Below are 24,766 nucleotides of genomic sequence, written 5' to 3'. Positions count from 1 at the left end.
CTTTTCAATAGGCAAGGAGAGGCCATGAAGGCCCCAAAGAGACAAGTGAGAGTAAAATAGAGAGAGGCAAATTCTAGAGACACTGGAGAGTTGTAAGCAATTGATACAATCTGATTACTGAACAACTACGAGAAGTGCAGAAATAAAAGTCACAAGGCGTTCAACATCATAGAGCTCTATAAAAGATCACGGTAACTGCAATAAATTTTACAAAAGCAATAGCATGTTTGGCTTGGTATGGAGGAAATGAGTTAGGTTTAGACATGGTGAATTTGAGGCTCCCTACAGGGACATCTAAATGGACTGATCCTGGAAAGGTGGGCCTGAAGCTCAAGAAAGTGGTACTACATTAAAGAAACAGACCTGGATCTCATCCACATAAATTGATTAAAGCCAGGAAGAACATGCAGAATGGAAGAGAATTCAGAACAAAACCCTAGGGAACACTAAAGCATTATTTTAGGTATTATATAGTAACTTAAGGTGTTGATTTAAACCTAATCGCATCTTTATGAAGTAAATGGCAGTTCCTCATTTGGAGGAATTAACTCCATTTTCACATAAGTAAAAAAAAAAACTCAAAAAAAGTAAGCAACACAATCAATTCAGAAAGCCCCTGAAAAATTTTATGTAGGGAAATGGCAGGCAAATTTTATGTCAGAAAATTCACTTAGGAGAAAACTGTAAAAGGTGGGTTAAGAAGACATTACAATAATCCAGGAGAAAAGTGACAAAACCCAAACTAAAGCAGTGTTGCTGGGAATTAGGAAAAGACATGAGGGATACATACAAGGTAGAATACATAGAATATATAGAAGGTAGAGTATACTATACTTGTTGATAGAGACTGACTACTGGAGTTATTAAGTGGTTGTTAGTGCTGTTGAGTTGATTACGACTCCTAGTGACCCTGTGTACAGCAGAGAGGAACTTGGCTGGGTTTCTGCACCATCCTCTCACCTTCTGGTGCTGTATCACACAATGCTCTGCTATTCATAGAGTTTTCATGGCCAATAGTTTCAGAAGTGGGTGGCCGGGTCCTTCTTCCTAGTCTGTCCAGTCTGGAAGCTCTGTGAAACCTATCCACCATGGGTGACCCCCTGCTGGTATTTGAAATACTGTGGCAGAGCTTACAGCATCACAGCAATACCCAGCTGCCACAACAGTCTGACAATCGACTGACAGGTGGTGTGGTTCTCTGATGGGGAAACGAACCCAGGGCATGGCAGTTGGAGTGCTGAATCTTAACCACTAGACTAGCCCCACAGCAGGAAGAGCAAATAAACTCAAGTAAATGGTAGTGCCGTTTACAAAAAAAGAGAATTAGTTATAGGCTTTTCCAAGATGAAGTTACTTAAAAAATCAGAACGCAATTTTTTGTTTTTATGCTGAATAAAAATTTTCCCCCTTCTGACTTAACTATAAGTTATTAAATAGGACCTAAAATTTATTCACAATATCTTCTTAATAACTTTGTTACTTGCTAAATCTCACCAATCTAGAATGCTCTTCCCCTGGGTGTATGTTTTATTTCCTCATATCTTTTAGACCTTTGTAAATGCCATCTTTTCATGGAAGACCGTGACCACTCTACACGTGGTGTTCCCACTCCCTATTCCCTTTCCCTGCTTTATTTTTCTCCACAGAATCTATCACCTAATTTGTAATCTATTTTACTTATCATCTACTAGAAGAACATAAGCTCTATGAGTCGAGTTTTTGGTTTTGGGTTTCTTTTTCTCTTTTCTCCACTGCTGCATCCCCAGGTATCCACAACAGTCCTGGAGTCTGATAAAATTCAATACTTAAATGGACAGATGAATAGCTGAAAACAATTTTTCAGAAGAATTTTCTGAAAGAAGTAGTACCCTTATTACCAGGCTTTTCAAATTAAAAGAAAAAGCTTTCCTTTCACATTATCACATATTCAGACAGCCTTCAGAGTGATAAAAAGAATATGTAGGGCTCTCTGAAATGGGAAGATCTTTTAATACTTCTATCATTTTTTGGGTTCAGGTGCCAGTCTTAGAGCTGTGGCCAACAGGGGAATAATTTTCACTGCCCAGAATTTATACAATAATATCGCCATCAATTCTATTAGAAGTGCTCATGCAATTATGATGTAAGCTAATGGACACTTAAAAGATACAAAGTTCAGTAGCTAAAGGTTACACATGTACATTTATAGAATATATACACATTGAAATCAAACTACACTTGTGATGTTTTGAGACGATCAAAGGGAATCAAAACTGTTAGGATAAATAACATATTTTGTCAAGTTCATAAACTGAACTTAGAACAAGGAATAGCATCAGAAATAAGTTTCTAACTCTACAGAACCTTAAGGGAAAAAAAGTAGTTAAGCTTATTCTCCAGAAAACTAAAACTCAATACTTACTAGCAAAAAAGAAAAAAGAACAAATGTTGAGGGAAACCATCACATCTGTAACCAACTCAGACCTCTTTTCTCCTCTAAGTTTGATACAATTTAGTAAATGTTTCTATTGCTTAAATGTTTCGGTCTTCTTCCTTGCAGGTTTCTCTGGCAAAGAAGGAGAATTTCTGAAAAGGGTTAAGTTAGAAATTGCTAACCTCAATTAGTTACTCTCTTCTGGTTTCCCTCTTAACACTAATTCATGAACAGTCAGCTGGTGACATGTCCCACAGTCTAACAAAATACGTTGGAGTCGTTGGGGAAGTGGGAGGTTTGAGTTTTGATAGCTGCTTTGGAGTGATTTTTTTTCAGCAAAGAAAATATGTATATCTTTAATATTTGATAATTAAATGTACTGAGAGTTTTAGTACAGTAACTTTCTTTTAAGAACTGTGGTCTCAATAAAACTGGTCTCACAAAAAAGAGGCTAACAGTAGAAGTAGAAAGATAGAAAGAATAAGGGTAAAAAAATCTCTGCTCTCAAAGAAGTATAGATTATGATGACATAATTGTTGAAATTACTTTCATTATGATAAAATTAAATATGATTAACAGTTTCAAGATCTACTAAACTCATAAACACATTCCAAAGTTAAACACAAATTATTTCTGATTTATCCCTAGCGGAGTTTCCTTCATTAGTCTCACTGCAAGTTTCAAGACATGAAAGAAAAAGTTGATGGCCTTCAGTAGACAAGTTTGTCCACTGGTCTGTGTAACTAACAGGAAGGGATATTTTAATATATAACAGAATTTATAAAGACACCAAAAATGAAAGAAGTGAAAATTCATTAATCAAAAGAATAAATGACTTTTGAGGGAGAAAGAGTCATTTAATAAGAGTGCCAAACATTGCTGAAGGCTGACCCCCAACAACAACAGAAAGGATGCTGGGAACAACACTGTACTGGAAGCCATGAAATATCATGAGGGCATCTGACCTGTTCCAAGATGAAGCATAATGAAAAAGGACATGCAGTCTGAGGGTAAGATGCTGTCACATAATACAAGAAAATTGAGATACTCTAGAAAAACTCCTGTGGTGAAATCATAAGACTTAGAGAAGAGAAAGAAAGAGATAACAGTGTTTCTATAATTGAGAAGAGGACAGCTAAGTACTGGCCTCAGTTATGCTGCATCTATTCTTCAGGATTATTATAAACCACTTTTTTTTTTTGGTGAGGAAGATTGGCCCTGAGCTAACATCTGTTGCCAATCTTCCTTTTTTTTTTTTTCCTTCTCCCCAAAGACCCACTACATAGTTGTGTATTCTAGTTGCAAGTCATTCTAGTTCCTCTATGTGGGATGCTGCCACAGCATGGATTGATGAGTGGTGTGTAGGTCCACACCCAGGATCTGAAAGAGTGAACCTCAGGCCACTGAAGCAGAGCGCATGAACTTAACCACTGAGCCACAGAGATGGCCCCTGGCCCCTTTTTCTCCTTTCTTTTTGATTCCCTACTCCCCCAGAAAATCCCAAAGTAGTACATGGCTAGATGGCTATAAACAGGGTTGAGGCAGTACAGTATTGGTGGTTAAGAGCTCAGAATTTGAAGCTACAACAGTTATATCTAAATCCCAGCTGTGCCACTTTCCAGTGTGTGACCATGGGTGATTACTTGGCCTCTCTGTGTTGCAGTTTGTATAGTAATTGAACAGTGCCATGAACTGCATAAGTGTTTACAATGGCACAGGTGTCAAAACCAAACATTTTTTTAAACTCTCCACAATCCGTTATGTGAACCACTATTTTCCAGGTTTTAAAAACTTGAACACACATCATCGTTCAAACAATTGAATAAGAAAATATTTTTATTCTCATTTTACAAATAGGTCTACAGAAAAACTAAGAAATTTACTATACTAAGTAATCCAGATAGAAAGCAGTCCAGCACACAACAGGTTCACTCTAATCTGCTCTGCAAAATTATTTCCATATAAGAGACTTTGTTTGATTTTATGTAGCAGTTACCAGAAGTTAAACTCTGGGAAAAAAGTACATTATCAAGTCAAATATGAAAAAACTAAAAATCACTTAATATATATTTTAATATATATTTAAAATCACTTTATATATATATATAAATATATAAGATCACTTAGAAGTAAAAATTTGGTGAAGGAAAAAATACATTAATAACAGCAGCAGCTTCCTTTATTAATTTTCTCATAAGCTGGGAAAATTATCTAAACTTATCTAAACATTTAATATGCATGATCTCATTTAATACTATGAAATAATTACTACTGTTATCTCATTCTACAGATGAAGAAACTTAGGTTTTGTACATATTAAATAACCTGATAGAAGTCATACAGCTGAAAAGCAACAGACCTGACATTCAATTCCAGGTCTATATGATCCAAAGCCTACCCCTTTAACCACTATTCATGCTGCTCTAAGGCAATATACACTTTACTGAGCCACATTTCTTTTGAGGAAGATCAGCCCTGAGCTAACATTTGTTACCAATCCTCCTCTTTTTGCTGAGGAAGACTGGCCTTGGGCTAACATCTGTGCCATCTTCCTCTACTTTATATGTGAGACGCCTGCCAGAGCATGGCTTGCCAAGTGGTACCCCGGTGCACACCCAGGATCCAAACCGGCAAAGCCTGGACCACTGAAGCAGAACATGTGAACTTAACCACTGCGCCACCAGGCTGGCCCTTGAGCCACATATTGAAACCCCAAATCTTCAATATAGTGGAAGAACGCCCAAATTAAAAATAACAATAAAGCTCTTTATTTAGTTCTCTAGCCTAACATATACAGTCAAACACAGCAAAGCTCAGGCGCTGTCAGGACTATTACTTAGTTAAGTGGTATCCCCTGGAGACTCAGAATCTGAAGGTAAGAAACTCTTTTTAAAACTTCTCCAGAACACAAAAAGCAAGTCCCAAAATACTACTCCAAAGCACTGTAAACATATGTAAATCATGTTAGTGAGTTGAAGTAAATAGTATTTTTCACTGTTTCAAGAGATGCTATTTCCCTACCCTGCCGATCTATAATAGCATAAGTTAATCTAGCTAAGTTCAGATGATTCTGACTATTGCTCTATTTACAGGAGCATGTCTAAATCAGGCATTAAAATGGGTTTACATGCAGCAGTTCAAAATGCACGAGTACGTGAAATATCAGACACTGAATACAACAGTTCTTCAAAAGACTCAGAAAATTACCTCTTGGAATAAAAAAAATAGTAAGTCTATATTATACACAAAACTGAATTTAAAATTTCTAAATACATCAGGGGGCTGGCCCCGTGGCCGAGTGGTTAAGTTCGCGCGCTCCGCTGCAGGCGGCCCAGTGTTTCGTTGGTTCGAATCCTGGGCGCGGACATGGCACTGCTCATCAAACCACGCTGAGGCAGCGTCCCACATGCCACAACTAGAAGGACCCACAACGAAGAATATACAACTATGTACCGGGGGGCTTTGGGGAGAAAAAGGAAAAAAAAAAAAAAATCTAAAAAAAAAAAAAAAAAAATTTAAAAAAAAAAAAATTTCTAAATACATCAACTTCATATCACAACGGCTATACCATTTTAAACAGTACAATTTATATGCCAAAAGGGTTTTCACAGTAAAGATTCCTATTGAAAAATAAGCTAATTACCTTAAATTCCATCATCAAAACAATGTCTGTACTTTACAAAAGACTTCTAAAATTCAAGTAACATCTCAATTAAAGCTATATTTATTACAAAAGCAAGTGGCTACAGCATCAAGACAATCTAGATAGTTCCTTAAAATTATGATAAAGGGATCTGACCTACAGTCTGCATGGCCTACAATATCCTTTCCCAAAGTATATTCTCAGAATATTAACAAATGTTATTTGAACAATTTTCATAATGCCATTTTTTAAAATTGCGGCTTTTGTTTTAGATTTTTCAAATACATTAATTTTTTCTACCACATTAAAAATAATGTAGGTATATCAAAAATTTTGGAAATGTCAAGAGTTGACAAATCACTACAGTTCTACCATTCAGGAGCCTGTAGCTTACTGACATTTCGCCCCTTCCCCTCATGACCTCTTAGCTCCTCCCCAGTAAGGAGTGGAGAATGCCAGATCTGGAGTATGTTAATAGTAATTCTGAATGCCTAAGAAGGGATATGGTATATTCATCCAAGATTCTCAGACTTATTTAATTACAGAATTCTTTTTTTTGGGCACCTGAGCTAACAAATGTTGCCAATCTTTTTTTCTCCCTGCTTTTTCTCCCCAAATTTCCCCAGTATGTAGTTGTATATTAATTTATGGGTCCTTCTAGTTGTGGCATGTGGGATGCCACCTCAGTGTGGCCTGATGAGTGGTGCCATGTCCGTGCCCAGGCCGCCGAAGCAGAGCGCGCGAACTTAACCACTTGGCCATGGGGCTGGCCCCAATAATTACAGAATTCTTTATTCAAATAACAATAGTTCAAAGACCTGGTAGTTTTTTAAACACTATTTTGGAAATGCTGGCTTAGCTTTATTGCAATCACTTCAGACAACCCAAAACCGTTAATATTTTTTTTTTTTAAGATTTTATTTTTTTCCTTTTTCTTCCCAAAGCCCCCCAGCACATAGTTGTGTATTCTTCGTTGTGGGTCCTTCTAGTTGTGGCATGCGGGACGCTGCCTCAGCATGGTTTGATGAGCAGTGCCATGTCCGTGCCGAGGATTCGAACCAACAAAACACTGGGCCGCCTGTAGCGGAGCCCGCAAACTTAACCACTCGGCCACGGGGCCAGCCCCAAAACTGTTAATATTTTTATGAATACAAAGTATGCACATCAGATATTAAAAGAATAAAAGACAACAAACTTACTTGGGATACACTGGTTCATAAAGGTACTTGTCACCTCTTGTAGATGTAATATGAAAAAACAAGATGTAGCCATTTGCCGTCTGAAAGATAAATTTTATTTATCATGAATTAAAGGATAAGGCTATGACTGTAACTCTAAATGCTAATTTTATATATTCTTACTTTAAAAACACTTCACTCTTAAGAACCCTCTTTTGAAGAGCTATAGTTTAATCATGTAAATTAAGAAATGACTTTGTTTTAATATAACCCATCTTGTTTAATATAACCCACAAAAAGGGTTTTTTATAGATTTTAAAATATTTCCTAGAAACATAATTGAAATCAGTAGTTCATAATATATTGTACACATCAAAATTCTAAAATAATTATATTATTCAATAATTATTTTGCAAGATGTACAAACCTTTTTGAACTCTGCAATAATACGGCTAATATTTTTCCCAAGTTCTTAAAGCAACAACGTCACCAAATAGTAATAGTATGATGAAATTCTTGACTGTATTCAATGTTTATATAGTTTCAGAATATCATATTTATATATTTCAAAATCAATTAACTGGCTCTGATTTACTACAAAAGATACCCTGAGACACAGAAGAAAAACAGAGCAAACTTTCAATTTCCAAAATTTGAACCTGAGCTAGTTTATTTTTCTTAGTTAATAAAATGTTTTTAAAATATAAATTGTATTGAAACAAACAGGGCCATTATATGATCTTGGCACATATCTGGGACTTGTGAAGCCCAAGCAACCATTTTACATTTATATAAATATTGAAAATACTATATTTAGCTGTTTCTAACCAAACACTTTGAAGTATAACAGAATGAAGTGGAAAACATTTTGCACAAACTACTTTACATTAATACTGAATTCTTATCATTTTAGAGGCAGATGGGCTTTTACTCAAAGTACAACCAAAGAAAACTGAAAATATTATTCAAGGTTTCATATTTCTTTCCAGTACTGGCTGTTTTTCACTTAAACGAATGCCAGAGGAAACACTTACTTAACTTCTCCAGCAAAGCAAGTGTTTTGTTTTTAAGCTATAAACTTTACTATTTCATAATGTATTCCAAAACTCTAGTTCAACATATTGGGACAAAATAAAAAAGGCTAAGATTCTTCAGATAAGATCTTCATTCTAATTTCAAATGTGCAATTTTATTATATTCTTCTAATGTGGAGAATATGGGATCAAAAAGAAAATGGATTCAAATCAAACCATATCAGATAGTATCTCTCTTTTTTTTTTTTTTGAGGAAGATTAGCCCTGAGCTAACTACTGCCAATCCTCCTCTTTTTGCTGAGGAAGACTGGCCCTGAGCTAACATCCGTGCCCATCTTCCTCCACTTTATATGTGTGACACCTGCCACACCATGGCTTGCCAAGCAGAGCCACGGCTGCACCCGGGATCAGCTAATTCCACATTTTAAAAAGAACGGTTTGAAATCTGCAGGAGGTGGTGGTATTGATGTTATTATCACTCTTACTAACTGCTTGTTTGTATTTTGCTTTGTTTGGGCATTTGAGAAGTTTACTCTTTCTATATAAAGTGTATTTTAAAAATTATTTTATGATTGATGCATGACACAGATACTCAAAGTAGCCATTTTCTGTAAACAGAAGGAATTTAAATCTGCCTGTGTCATGAGACAAATCAACTGTTACATATAACTAATGCTTAACCTGTAGGCAGCATCCCCGTACCTTTCTCTACCTTTACCCAATGCTCCTATCGCATGTGAATTCACCAGACACTTCAGAATTCCAAATCGTAGTGCATTTCTTCCTTAGGATATACTATTTTTGTTACGAAGACTAGGACAGATTTATGCGTCTGCCTCCAATGATCTGAATGATGCATCACAAAGGTTTCTATTATAATTTAAGTGGTAAAGATTTGATGATTTAGAGGTGTATCTTCTAGCCCAACATACTGTCATGTCAGGCTTCAAATAAGGCTGAAATAACAGACTAGCACTTTTTAATTCTTTACGTTGGTTTGTAAATATTGTTTTTTGTTTTTTAACTTTACTTCTTTACTATACATGATCAAATATATAAAATTAATCACCTCAAATCATACCACTAAGAAATGACCTAACATTTTTATATAATCTTTCAGACTTTGTACATTCATACACATGAATATATTTAAATGGAAAATGGTAAAATGTTGTAAATCACACACTCTCAAACACATGTGATGAGTATCTTTTGACATGAATAGTCATCAAAATTTATTATTTCTAATACTATCACATTGTTTTACACCAAAGCACTAGTTAAGGGGGAAAAAAAGGACTCTGCTTCTGACCAACATAGATTAAGCTGAGTCAATTTATGTTCCCATTTGAAAAAACAAACAAACAAACCCAGACAAAATATACGAAACAATGGATTTCAAAACAGTGACATCAAACAATGAAGGCCAGTGATCCCTGAGAAATAGGAAACAAGAGAGACATCCTACGATTGCTCCAGCTTACTCCTTTGAGAAAGTTTCCAGGTCACAGCACTGAGAAGGAGAACTGATGGAGAGCCTGGCAAACTCCGAGTTGAGGAGATGAAGCTGACAGTCCAGGAAGAATAAGGCAGCTAAAATTCATATGACAGAGTACCAGAGAGGAGACAGCTGCACAGAGAAAAAATCCAATAGTACCAATAAGCACATGCATGCGAGGAACTATCCAAGGCAGAAAACAAACCAAAAAGTTTAGTAAAGAAAACAGTGCATGGTGCTTGAACAGTCCTGATAGCAGTGCCTTTCCCACCAGCAAAACTGAGGAAACATCATTCACAGCGCACTGGTTAGACTGCACAGGAAGATGTCCCAAGGTATTCCTGTGGTGATTCTAGAAAAGTTTTGTCTTAGCAGTGGAGAATAATTAGCTCTAGATGGAGCACTGTTCCAAACCTGCACTACAAAGCATAAAACAAGACATGAATCTATCAAACTGTCTCCAAGTAACAACTACATCCCAGGACATAGCTCAAGATTTATGGGACCACAAAAACATTCAGCATACAACAAAGTAAAATCACAATGTCTGGCGTCCAATCAAAGATTAGTACACATGCAGACAGGCAGAAAAACACAGGACATACTGAGGAGAAAAACCCAACCAATCAAAATTGATCCAGAATACAGTCAGACGCTGGAATTAGCACAAAAGGGCATCAAAACAGTTAAAACTATATTCCTTATGTTCAAAAGGTTAGGGAACATAAAAAAATCAAACCAAACTCTAGAGATAAAAACTAAAATATCTGAGATAAAAAGATATACTGGATAGGATTAACAGCAGATTAGACCATTGCAAAAGAAAAGTTTATTGGTCATAAAAGCATAACAATAAAGACTATCCAAAATGAAACACACATATACACAAAAACAAAACAAAAGTGAAAGAGCATCAGTGAACTGTGGGACTTCAAGTGGCCTGATATACATATAAATAGAGTCCCCAAAGGATAGGGGGAGAAATCAGAAAAAAAATTTGCATTAAATTGAATCCAAATTTCCTTTGTTTGACTTAAATTTCTTTAAAACATAACTGACTTTTCAAACAAGAATAATAGTAATGTATGCTGGGGTTTTACCACATATAAAAATAAAATGTGGGGGCCAGCCCAGTGGCATACTGGTTAAGTTCACACACTCTGCTTCGGTGGCCTGGGGTTCGCAGGTTTGGATCCCAGGAGCGGACATACACACCACTCCTTAAACCATGCTGTGACAGCGTCCCAGAGACAAAATAGAAGAAGATTGGCACAGATGTTAGCTCAGTGACAATCTTCCTCAAGCAAAAAGGAGGAAGACGGGCAACAGATGGTAGCTCAGGGCCAACCTTCCTCATCAAAATAAATAAATAAATAAAACATGTACAATGTATGTTTCTTGACCCCAATAGAATTATTAGAAATAGATAACAAGATTTTTGGAAAACACTCAAATATTTTGAAAGTAAATAATGTGCTTCTAAATAACTCATGGATCAAAGAAGAAATAAAAATGGAAATTAAAAAAATACAGCATTCTAGTGAGTGATGTAAGCATCATGGCAGAGTAAGATTCCCCAATAATCTCTTCCCTCCAACATACAATGAAAAGGGCATTCATACTCCAACAGAGGCCATCCAAACACAACATAAAACATGTCAGAGAGACCCATGTAGCCATACAGCAAAGGGCGGAGACTGGAGGCCCCCTCGGAGGAAGTGGAATGGGGTAAGAGAAACCTTTGCTTCCTCCCCTAAAGACTGCAATCTGGGATAGCAGGAGGCCTCCGAGAGGGAAGGAATGAGGGAGGGGATGGTCGTTCATGGGGACATCAAGGATCCCCAGTGGGCCCTGGCAGCCTGGAGGAAAGCCCTTTACCAAGGCAAAAGGATCCACGGGGGGTGAACTTATCAAGTCCACACCCCAGGAGAGCAGAGAGTGAGAGCAGAGCAAGAAAACCCCAAGAGCACACAGAAGAAAGCACCCCTCCCCCCACCCACTCAGTGCCCAGCTCCAGGCCCTGGGATCTTGGCTGAAGGCAGAGGGCTCAGAATACGTGGTTCTTGACCCCCACCCACTGGTGACAGGCAGTAACTGTGACCAAATAACACCAGGATGTGAAAAACAGAGCCACTCCCTCTAGCAAGATCAAATGTTATATTAGATCTCCAGACCAGAGAGAAAACGGCAAGCACCCAGAAATCAGTCCTGAGGACACAGAAATATGTAATCTAAATGACAAAGAATTCAAAATAGCTATCATCAAAAAACTCAACAAGTTAAAAGAGAATGTAGAGAAACAAATCAACAAGTTCAGGAGCTACTTCACAAAAGAGATTGAAACTATAAAGAAGAATCAATCAGAAATATTAGAGATGAAAGACACAATGGAAGAAATAAAACAAAATATGGAATCCCTGAACACTTGAGCAGACATCACAGAAGAGCATATCAGCATAATCAAAGACAGACATGTTGAAATGCTCCAGACAGAGGCAGAGAGAAAACTAAGACTAAAAAGAAATGAAGAAAGTCTCTGAGAAATATCTGACTCAATTAGGAAAAGCAACATAAGAATTATAGGTATTCCATAAGGAGAAGAGGAGAATGGAGCAGAAAGCTTGTTCAAAGAAATAATAGCAGAGAACTTTCCAAACCTAGGGAAGGAGATGGAAATCCATGTGGAAGAGGCTATCAGATATCCCAAATATGTCAATATAAAAAGACCTACTGCAAGGCATATAGTAGTGAAACTGGCAAAAGTGAATGACAAAGAAAGAATACTAAGGTCAGCTAGGCAGAAGAAAATAACCTACAAAGGAACCCCTATCAGTCTTGCAGCAGATTTCCCTGCAGAAAGCTTACAGGCTAGGTGAGACTGGAATGACATATTCAAATCTTTGAAGGAGAAAAACTTTCAGCCAAGAATATTCTATCCAGCGAAAACATCCTTCAGATACGATGGAGAAAGGAAAACTTTGCCAGACAAACTTAAGCTAAGGGAGTTCATAGCCATGAGACCCACCCCTCAAGAAATCCTCAAGAAGGCCCTCATACCTGAAAAAAAGGGGGAGAAAGAGGTTACAAAGCACAGAGTAAGGAAATAAATAGGTAGACAGAATCAGAGCAGGATAGCAAATACTCAAGTAGAGCATTAAAGACAAAGGGAAGGAAAACAGCAAAAACAAAGATAATCTTGTCATTTTAACCACAAACTCATAACACAAGATGAAATAAAATGTGAAAAAAACAACTTAGGGGGGCAAAAGAAAAGGGACTGAATTGGTTCAGTCTAAGGAAATAAGAGGCCATCAGAAAAGGGACTCTTATCCACGAGATTTTGAATACAAACTTCATGGTAACCACTAAACAAAAAAGCAGAACAGAGACACAAATAATAAGGAGAAAACAAAGAAACACAACATAAACAACTACATAACTCAACTGGTAGACCAAAATACACAGGAAGAGAAACAAAGGAAATGCAGAAGAACGGGAAACTGAGTGATAAAGTGGCAGCTTCATTAAGCCCTCATATATCGATAATCACCCTAAATGTAAATAGACTGAATTATCCAATACAAAGACAAAAAAAGACGAGATGGATTAAAGAACAAGACCCAAAAATTTGCTGCCTCCAGGAAACACATCTCAGCTCCAATGACAAACACAGGCTCAGAGTGAAGGGAAGGAAGACAATACTCCAAGTTAATGGCAAACAAAAGAAAGCAAGTGTAACCAAACTTATATCAGAAAAAGTAGACTTCAAGACTGGTAAAGAGAGACAAAGAGGGGCAGTATATAATGATCAAAGGGACATTCCACCAAGAAGAAATAACACTTATAAATATCTATGCAGCCAACACAGAAGCACCAAAGCACATAAAGCAACTATTAACAAATCTAAAAGAAGATATTAATAAAACAATAATAGTAGGGAAACTCAACATTCCACTCACGTCAATGGATAGATCATGCAGATATAAAATCAACAAGGAAACAGTGGAATTAAATGAAAAGCTAGAGCAGTTGGACTTAATAGACATATATAGAACACTCCATCCAAAAACAGCAGAATACACATTCTTCTCAAGTGTGCATGAAACATTCTCAAGGATAGACCACATGTTGGGAAACAAGGCAAGCCTCAATAAATTTAAGAAGACTGAAACAACAACAAGCATCTTTTCCAATCACAATCCTATAAAGCTAGAAATTAATTGCAAGAAAAAAGCTGAGAGGGGGCTGGCCCCATGGCCGAGTGGTTAAGTTCACGCGCTCCGCTGCAGGCAGCCCAGGGTTTCGTCGGTTCGAATCCTGGGCACCGACATGGCACTGCTCATCAAGCCATGCTGAGGCAGCGTCCCACATGCCACAACTAGAAGGATCCACAACGAAGAATATACAACTATGTACTGGGGGGCTTTGGGTAGAAAAAGGGGAAAAAATAAAATCTTTAAAAAAAAAAGAAAAAAGCTGAGAAAGGGACAAACATGTGGAGACTAAACAACAGGCTATTGAATAACCAGTGGATGATTGAAGAAATTAAAGGAGAAATCAAAAAATAGCTGGAGACAAATGAAAATGAAAATATACCGTACCACCTCATATGGGATGAAGCACAGTCATATTAAGAGGGAAATTCATCGCAATATAGGCTCGCCTTAACAAACAAGAAAAATCCCAAATAAGCAATCTCAAACTACACCTAACTGAATTAGAAAAGGAAGAACAAAGCTGAAAGAGAGGAGAGAAACAATAAAAATTAGAGCAGAAATAAATGCTATTGAAACAAAAAAGGCAGTAGAAAGGATCAATGAAACAAAGAGCTGGTTCTTTGAGAAGATAAACAAAATTGACAAACCCCTAGCCAGACTTAGGAAAAAAGAGACAAAGCTCAAATAAACAAAATCAGAAATGAAAGAGAAGAAATAACAATGGATACCACAGAAATACAACGGATTATAAGAGAATACTACAAAAAACTATATGCCAACAAAATGGACAATCTAGAGGAAATGGATAAATTCTTAGACTCTTACAACCTGCCAAAGCTGAATCAATAAGAAATAGAGAATCTGAACAGACCAATCACAAGGAAAGAGATTGAAACAGCAATCAAAAGCATCCCAAAGAATAAAAGCCCAGGACCAGACTGCTTCGCTGAGGAATTCTACCAAACCTTCAGAGAGGATTTCATACCTATCCTTCTCAAGCTATTCCAAAAAATTAGGGAAGACTGAATGCTTCCTAACACTTTCTACGAGGCCAACATCAGTCTGATACCAAAGCCTGACAAGGACAACACAAAAAAGGAAAACGACAGGCCAATATCGCTGATGAACATAGATGCAAAAGTCCTCAACAAAATTTTGGCAACCTGAATACAGCAATACATCAAAAAGATCATACATCATGATCAAGTGGGATTTACACAAGGGATGCAGGGATGGTTCAACATCTGCAAATCAATCAATGTGATACATCACATTAATAAAATGAGGAATAAAAACCACATGATCATCTCAATAGATGCAGAGAAAGCATTTGACAAGATCCAACAGCCATTTATGATAAAACCTCTTAACAAAATCAGGATAGAAGGAAATTACCTCAAGATAATAAAGGCCATATATGACAAACCCAGAGCCAACATCACACTCAATGGGGAAAAACTGAACACCATCCCTCTGAGAACAGAAACTAGACAAGGATGCCGACTATCACCACTCTTATTCAACACAATACTGGAGATTTTGGCCAGAGCAATTAGGCAAGAGAAAGGAATAAAAGGAATCCAGATAGGGAGTGAAGAAGTGAAACTCTCACTGTTTGCAGGTGACATGATCTTATATAGAGAAAACCCTAAAGAATCCATGGGAAAACTATTAGAAATAATTAACAACTACAGTAAAGTGGTGGAGTACAAAATCAACTTACAAAAATCTGTTGCATTTCTGTACTCTAATAACAAACTTACAGAAAGAGAACTGAAGAATACAATTCCATTTACAATCACAAAAAAAAAATAAAGTACCCAGGGATAAATTTAACTAAGGAGGTGAAGGAGTTATACAATGAAAACTATAAGACATTATTGAAAGAAATAGATAATGACATAAAGAGATGGAAAGAGATTCCATGCACATGGATTGGAAGAATAAACACAGTTAAAATGTCCATACTTCCCAAAGCAATCTACAGATTCAATGCAATCCCAATCAGAATCGCAATGACATTCTTCATGGAAATAGAACAAAGCATCCTAAAATTCATATGGGGCAACCAAAGACCCCGAACTGCTAAAGGAATATCAAGAAAAAAGAACAAAGCAGCAGGCATCACAATCCCTGACTTCAAAATGTATTACAAAGCCATAGTGATCAAAACAGCAAGGTACTGGTACAAAAACAGACACACAGATAATGGAACAGAACTGAAAGCCCAGAAATAAAACCACACATATATGGACAGCTAATCTTTGACAAAGGTGCCAAGAACATACAATGGAGAAAAGATAGTCTCTTCAATAAATGGTGTTGGGAAAACTGGACAGCCACATGCAAAAGAATGAAAGCAGGCCATTATCTCACCCACACACAAAAATAAACTCAAAATGGATCAAAGAGTTGAAGGTAAGTCCTGAAACCATAAAACTCGTGGAAGAAAATACAGGTAGTACACTCTTTGACATCGAACTTAAAAGGATCTTCTCAGACAAGGGAAATAAAAGAAAAAATAAACAAGCGGGAGTTCATCAGACTAAAGAGCTTCTGCAAGGCAAAAGAAACTAGGAACAAAACCAAAAGAAAACCCACCAAGTGGGAGAAAATCTTTGCAAATCATAGATATATACGATAAAGGGTTAATCTCCATAATATATTGGGAACTCACACAACTGAATTACAAAAAGCAAACAGCCCAAGCAAAAGATGGGCAGAGGATATGAATAGACATTTTCCAAAAAAGATATACAGATGGCCAATAAACATGAAAAGATGTTCAATATCACTAATCATCAGGGAAATGCAAATCAAAACTACACTAAGATACCACCTTACGCCTGTCAAAATGGCTATAATCACTAAGACTAAAAATAACAAATGTTGGAGAGGGTGTGGAGAAAAGGGAACACTCATACACTGCTGGTGGGAGTGCAAACTGGTGCAGCCACTGTGGAAAACAGTATGGAGAGTCCTCAAAAAACTAAAAATAGAACTACCATATGACCCAGCTACCCCACTACTGGGTATCTACCCAAACAACTTGAAATCAACAATCCAAAGTAACATATATACTTCTAAGTTCACTGCAGCACTATTCACAATAGCCAAGACATGGAAACAATCCACGTGCCCATCCACTGATGACGGGATAAAGAAGATATGGGATTTATATACAATGGAATACTACTCACCCATGAAAAAAATCATTCCATTTGCAACAACATGGATGGACCTGGAGGGAATTATGCTAAGTGAAATAAGCCAGACTGAGAAAGACAAACACCAGATTATTTCACTCATATGTGGAATATAAACAAACACACAGACAAGAAAACAAGTTCAGCGGTTACGAGGGGAAGAGGAGTGGAGGGTGAGCACAGGGGATGAAAGGGAGCCCTTATGTGGTGACAGATAAGAAATAATGCACAACTGAAAAAAAAATACAGCATTCTAAAATTTTTGGGATGTTGCTACAGCAGTACTTAAGGGTAACATGCTGAGAAGAAAAAATCATGATGAAACAACAGGAATTCTAAGTTAAACTGACATCTTTCCCTTATTCACAAATAAACTACATTCTAATTCATGTTACAGTAACTCTCATATTGCAGCAGAACAGACTACACTTCCATTTAGCCGGGTGTGAAGGAGAATAGTAAGAGTAGCAGTGGAAAATAGAATTGGAACGGCAGGTTGGGGCCAGATCACAAGAGGCCTTGAATACTAGGCTACGCAGCTTGGAACACACTTAGTATGCAATGGGAAGCCACTGAAAGGTTTGAAATAAAAATATAAGAGCTGTAATTTAGAAATAGCTATGCATAATTTACATCTGTTTCAAGTGGAAGAAAAAAACCCTAAAATTTTGTGTTCTAGGCAATCTAGATAAGACATAAAAAGGCCTGTACTAAAGTAATGGCAATAAGAATAAAGACAAGAGGATGGCAGTAAACCAGAGACAGGACTTAGCAACATATTAGTGATTGGATGGAAATGCAGAATCAAAGGACTCTAGGATTTTTTCCCCTAATAAGCAAAGTTGTAATAAAAATACAGACACATATGCCTAAATACACTGGTCGCTACTATTCGTTAGACAGAGTCCTAGTACTTAAAATCCATTTTAATCCTTCTTGTGCCTGGATAGCTATTAATTCTCTAAATTGAGGAAAACTTTAGGGATAATTATGGCTTGGTATCATGCCTACAAAATGATATTCTACTTCTGATACTCAGAGAAAACAATCTCCCAAACACTAAGGACCAATTCTTAAAATGGTTAAGAATTTTCTTTCCCACAGTCCATCAAAAAATGTCAGTGAGATTTCTTTTTAAAGTACAAGTTGACAAGGAGGTGACTGTTATTCTGTTGGTGACACAGAAATAGAATTTTGGATATAACTGACATGTCAGAGCACACAATGATATTTGGTTGGGGAAGGTCGGGCAGTAAGAAAATTACATGGGGATGGTTGTGTTGCTTTAACTTAATATGCAGAAAAAGAGTTATGCTATATTGTTCTACAGGTTATACAATTGTATACCCTTCCCTATACATTCTACCAATGACTTTTTGTGAAAGCAAGTTTCCAACTATCTCCTAGATTCAGCTTTATTCCATAATAGCTAGCAGGATTAAACAACCATGCTAACAGTGAAAGGGAGTAAAGGAGAATTATTAAGATTCTGGAACTCTAGAACCAGGCTTCATGAGTTAGAATTCCATTATCAGCAATACGATCATAAGCACATAGTTATCTATGCAATCTTGGGCAGGTTACTTACCCTCTCTACCTTAGTTTACTCAACTGTATGATGGGAATAATAAAATTACCTACCTTTAGAGTACTGTTATGAAGAATAATTTTAATTTACATAGAGCACTTAGAAACAGTGCCCAGCACAGTAGACACCCCAAAAATTTACTACCATAATAACTCTGAATCTACAAGTAAATAGTTAATTCACAATTAATATATTTCATGTATGGAGGCTAAGGAAATGTACATTTGAGGAAAAGGACCAATAAAATTAGTAAAGCTTCGGAATCAGATTAAACTTTAATTATCTTGGAAGTTCACTTATCTAATACCCATTCCATGATAATGTACAATTCCTTAACTTTATTTTTATTTTTTCTAAAACAATGGCCCTAACATCTGTTGCCAATCTTTTTTCTTTTTCTTCTTCTTCCCCCCAAAGCTCCTCAGTACATAGTTGTATATTCTAGCTGTAGGTCCTTCTAGTTCTGTTATGTGGGATGCCGCCTCAGCATGGCTTGATGAGCAGTGCTAGGTCACACCCAGGATCCAAACCAACAAAACCCTGGGACGCTGAAGTGGAGCACCTGAACTTAACCACTCAGCCATGGGGCCAGCCATGTTAACATTATTTTTAAATGCACCTTGATAGATTATATTTTAGTACAAATGGTTGTTGGCAAAGAAGAGTGACTGACTTCCTGAACAGAAAACACAACAATATCGCTGACCTTTCTAAATTATTACCATAAAACTGATGGTTCTCCATCTGTATGATGTATATTATAATGTAAGAAGGAAAATTAAAAATAACCTCTTTTGCAGGCAGAGACAAATAAAACATCAAATAGAAATGGTTAACTTTAATTTATAGCTATGGATCCCAGTAAGATAGAAAAGACTGAGCCCAAATTCCTAACCTCCTCCTTCTCTCAGAGTACAACTACCACCAAAATGTGTACTGGATGAGTTTGGAGGATGCTGCCAGAGTCATCAAGATATCTTGAGTTCTCTTGAGAAAGAATAGGTGCTGAGGGACCAGAGAAAAGGAAAGGTTTGCTTTGCCACTCCTTGAAGCTGTGGACCAAGACCAGGGATTTCACAGTTCCCTAAGTAAAGTGAAAAAGCAGAACCCCATGGTGCCCCTCAGAAAAGGGCTACATGTGACTCCTCCCAGAAGTGGACACTAACAGGGCTGTCCTCATAACCCTGCTGACTTCAGCATGCTTAGAGTAGAGGTTGCATTGGTGAACTGAATTGCTCCCAGACCTCATGGTCTGGAGAAGCCTTCAGCTTAAGCCCCTTTCACTCAGAAACTGCCTCAGGGTAGAGGAGATTCATCCTAAGCCTCAACAGAGGACAAGAGTTTGTAAGCTTGTCTGCCTCTGCAAACCACCATTTTAACTAACATCTACTGATTCGCATTGCGAGAGAAACCCACACAAAACTCTGACCTCTATGGATGGCTAACAGAACACAACAAAGAAAAATTCCACTTAATGGAAGCTCAATAACTTTATGATGAAAGACCAGACTACACAGCTAAAATATATTGATCCTACTAATGTGTCACATAGATGAGACAGAAGCAAGTAAATTAAGGAAAAAATATTAAGGACTTTCAGGAGATACTATTAGAATGTAAACAAGACTTTTCAGAGCTAAATATTTCCTAATAGAAAAATTCACCAGACGAACTGGTAAAGAATAACTCCTTATGGGAGCTGAACCTTTTATTCCAGGTCAAATGGAAACAATTTCATGACACGGAACACATAAAGATAAAATCATTATTGAAAGATGAGAGAATTGGAGGACAAATTCAGGAGGTTTGCAAATAATGAGTAATAGAAAGAAAACAAGAAAAAATACAGGACAGGACAAGTCTTGTTCTGTTCTCTTATTTAGGAAATAATAGAAGAAAAATTCCTTAGCTGCAGAAACACTTAAGTGTTCAAATTGAAAGGGCTGAGACTCAGATTTAATTTGGGGGGGTGGGTGGGAGAAGAGTGCAGAGAGAGACAGTTAAACGAAAAAAGATACATATCTAGAGAAAATAAGCAGAAGTAATTGAAATTCAATCAGAAAGAGAAAAATCATTCAGAGAAAAAGAATAGGTTGCCTGCAAAGGAAAGAGAATCAGATTAGCACTAGACTTCTCACCAGTAACACCAGAAACCAGAGGGCATTAGAACAGTATCTCATGGCTGGAAAAAAAGAATCTCAATTTAAGAATCCTACACATAGACAGGATATCCTTTACCATGAACAAAGAACGATATGTTCAGATATTATTTATTTCACTTAATATGCAAATACCTACCATGTGCAGAAAAATGTTCTTTACATTGGACCTATAGTCAAGAGGACAAGCAAACTAACATTCTAGGACATGGAACTAACATTCTAGGTTTGAAAAATGGACAAACACCGGCAATTTGCAGAAGAAAAGCAAAGGGCCAATAAACATATGAAAAGATCATGGACCTTACTAGAAACAGAAATTAAACAAATGAAAATTAAAATGATACGACCATTTTTCATCAATCTAATCAGGCATAAAAGTAGGTAAATAGGAATTTTAAATACTCTAAGGAGTAATTCTGGGAACTGACAGAATTTTACTAAACAATAATTTGGCAATATTTATTAAAAAGAATATACAGATACACTTTGACCCAGCAATCCTACCTAGGAGAAAGTGATCTAAAGAAACAAATGCATTAATACAAAAGGATACATGTATAATAACGTTTACTGTAGCACTGTTTGTAGTTGCCAAAGACACATCAAGAAAAGAACAGCAAGGACCGGTCCCATGCCGAGTGGTTAAGTTTGTGCCCTCTGTATGGGCAGCCCAGGGTTTCACTGGTTCAGATCCTGGGCACGGATATGGCACCCGCTCATCAAGCTATGCTGAGGTGGTGTCCCACAAGCCACAACTAGAAGGACCCACAACTAAAAATACACAACTATGTACCGGGGGGCTTTGGGGAGAAAAGGAAAAATAAAATCTTAAAAAAAAAAAAAGAACAGGAAAGTAAATAAGAAACTTTCATAATATGGAATATCATACTAACATTAAAATTAACAAGTTAGAAGTATATATTTATCTGGAAGTATAGTGATAATATATTAAGTGAAAAAAATCAAACTGCAGAATAATGTGTAAATTAAGATCCCAATTTTGCATGAAAATTCCTTTATCTATTTGGCAATTTTAAAATCCACTCCTCTGTAAAATAAAATCCTACGCAGATATTGAAAATCAAGTTACAGAAGAATGTTGAAGTGAGATCCTGTTCATGATATAATGATATGTCAAGGAAGCAAATTACAAAACTGTATGATGGGGCCGGCCCCGGGGCTGAGTGGTTGGGCATGCGCTCTGCTTCAGCAGCCCAGGGTTTCATGGGTTCGGATCCTGGGCACAGGCATGGCGCCACTCATCAGGCCATGCTGGGGCAGCATCCCGAGTGCCACAGCTGGAAGGACCCACAACTAAAAATATATACAGCTATGTACTGGAGGCCTTTGGAGAGAAGGAGGAAATAAAATAAAATCTTTAAAAAAAAAATAAATAGGTGCCGGCCCGGAGGCGCAGCAGTTAAGTGTGCACGTTCCCCTTCGGCAGCCCGGGGTTCACCGGTTCGGATCCCTGGTGTGGACACGGCACCGCTTGGCATGTCATGCTATGGTAAGCATTCCACATATGAAGTAGAGGAATATGGGCATGGATGTTAGCTCAGGGCCAGTCTTCCTTAGCAAAAAGAGGAGGATTGGCAGCAGTTAGCTCATGGCTAATCTTCCTCAAAAAAAATTTTAAAAAATAAATAAAAAATAAACGGTATGATAATTTTCTACAAAGAAAAAAATTATGTTTTAGATAATGCTCTACTTATGAAAGTCACAGATTTATTAAATCTACTCTCCATGAACAAGTGACATTAGCAGTGAACAAAAAGATTTCAGTAGCCTCTCAAAATCTATGTGCTATTAGGTATAAGAGTATCTGCAAATATCCGTGGGAAAGACATAAGGACATAACGAAAATTAATGATTATCTGTGAGCAGTCGAATTATTAGTGATTTTTTTCTTATTTCTCTGTTTCTCAGATTTTCTTCATCAAACGTAGCACCCTTATAAATTAAAAATTAACTCTTTTAGAAAATCTAATTCTGAAAACTATAAAACTCCTAGAAGATAACAGAACAGAAAATCTAGATGACCTTGGTTTGGTGATACAACACCAAAGGTAAGATCCATGAAAGAACAAACTGGTAAGTTTAGACTCTATTAAAATTTAAAAATTTCTGCTCTGTGAAAAACCTATCCAAAGAATGAAAAGACAAGCCACCTACTGGGAGAAAATATTTGCACAAGACATATCTGATAAAGGACTACTATCCAAAATAAACAAAAAATTCTTAAAATTGAACAAGAAAACAAACAACTCAACTACATAATGGGCCAAAGACCTTAACAGACACCTCACCAAAGAAATACAGACAACAAATAAGCTTATGAAAATATGGTCCACATCACATGTCATCAGGAAAATGCAAATGAAAGCAACATTGAGATACCACTATTGGAATGGCTAAAACCCAAAACACTGACAACATCAAATGCTGACGAAGACGTAGAGTAACAGGAGCTCTCAATCACTGCTGGTGGGAAGACAAAATGCTGCAGCCACTTTAGAAGACAGTTTACCAGTTTCTTACAAAACTAAACGTAGTCTTACCATATGATCCAGCAATCGTGTTTCTCGCTATTTACCCAAAGGAAATGAAAACTTGTGTCCACACAGAAACCTGCACAGACATTTATTGTAGATTTATTGATAACTGCCAAAACTTGGAAGCAATCAGGATGTCCTTCAGTAGGTGAATGGATAAATAAACTGTAGTACATTCAGACAATGTATTATTATTATTCAGTGCTAAAGAAAAAAATGAGCCATCAAGCCTGAAAAGACATGGAGGAACCTAAAATGCTTACTACTAAGTGGAAGAAACCAATCTGAAAAGGCTACATATGATTCCAATTATATGACATTCTGAAAAAGGCAAAACTATGAAGACGATAAAAACTGGTTGCCAGAGGTTACGGGAGAGGGACAGATGAACAGGTAGAGCACAGAGGATTTGGGAGGCAATGAAACTACTCTGTATATATTATAATGGTGGATACATGTCATTGTAAATCTGTCCAAATCCAGAGAATGTACAATACCAAGAGTGCACTGTAATGTAAACTATAGATTCTGGGTGATAATGATGTGTGTATGGAGGTTCATCAACTGTAACAAGTGTACCACTCTGGTGGGGGATGTTGATAACAGGGCAGGCTATGCATGTGTGGGGGCAGTGAGTATCAGTAAAATCTCTATACCTTCCCTTCAGTTTTGCTATAAACCTAAAACTGCTCTAAAAAAGTGTTTATTTTCCTAAAGTCTACTTATGATTCTACATGTATACAGATGGTCCCCAACTTACGATGGTTTGACTTACGATTTTCAACTTCACAATGGTGCAAAAGCGATACGTGTTCAGTAGAAATCATATTTGGAATTGTGAATTTTGATCTTTTTCCCATGCTAGAATATGCGGTATGATACCTTCTCGTGATGCTGGGTAGCAGCAGTGAGCCCCAGCTCCCAGTCAGCCAAGCAATCACAAGGGTAAACAACTGATAACACTTACAATCATTCTTACCCAGACAACGATTCTGTTTTTCATTTTCAGCACAGTATCCAATAAGTTACATACGACATTCAACACTGTATTGTAAAATAGGCTGTGTTAGATGATTTTGCCCAATTGTAGGCTAATGTAAGTGTTCTGAGCACATTTAAGACAGGCTAGGCTAAGCTATGATGTTCAGTAGCTGACATGTATTAAATGGATTTTCGACTTAGAATATTTTCAACTTACAATGGGTTTATTGGGAAGTAACCCCATCACAAGTTGAGGAAGATCTGCACTAAAATTCATATAAGCTAAAACAT

At 37.0% G+C, this 24,766-nt stretch overlaps 1 protein-coding gene across 3 annotated transcripts in view; it reads right to left on the bottom strand.

Annotated features, from left to right (window-relative positions):
* Positions 1 to 24,766, bottom strand: part of RIC1 (RIC1 homolog, RAB6A GEF complex partner 1) — a 143,968-nt gene that overhangs the window by 67,934 nt on the left and 51,268 nt on the right. For all 3 annotated transcript variants that reach the window (XM_014860736.3, XM_014860737.3, XM_014860738.3), the window contains exon 3: positions 7,256 to 7,335. In XM_014860736.3, coding sequence (XP_014716222.2) covers positions 7,256 to 7,335 — 80 coding nt within the window. The remainder of the gene's footprint in view (positions 1 to 7,255; positions 7,336 to 24,766) is intronic.

Source organism: Equus asinus, chromosome 23 (genome assembly GCF_041296235.1).
Source record: "Equus asinus isolate D_3611 breed Donkey chromosome 23, EquAss-T2T_v2, whole genome shotgun sequence".
Lineage (NCBI taxonomy): Eukaryota > Metazoa > Chordata > Mammalia > Perissodactyla > Equidae > Equus > Equus asinus.
The sequence above is the reverse complement of the archived record's forward strand: the minus strand, read 5'-3'. Positions and strand labels throughout refer to the sequence as shown.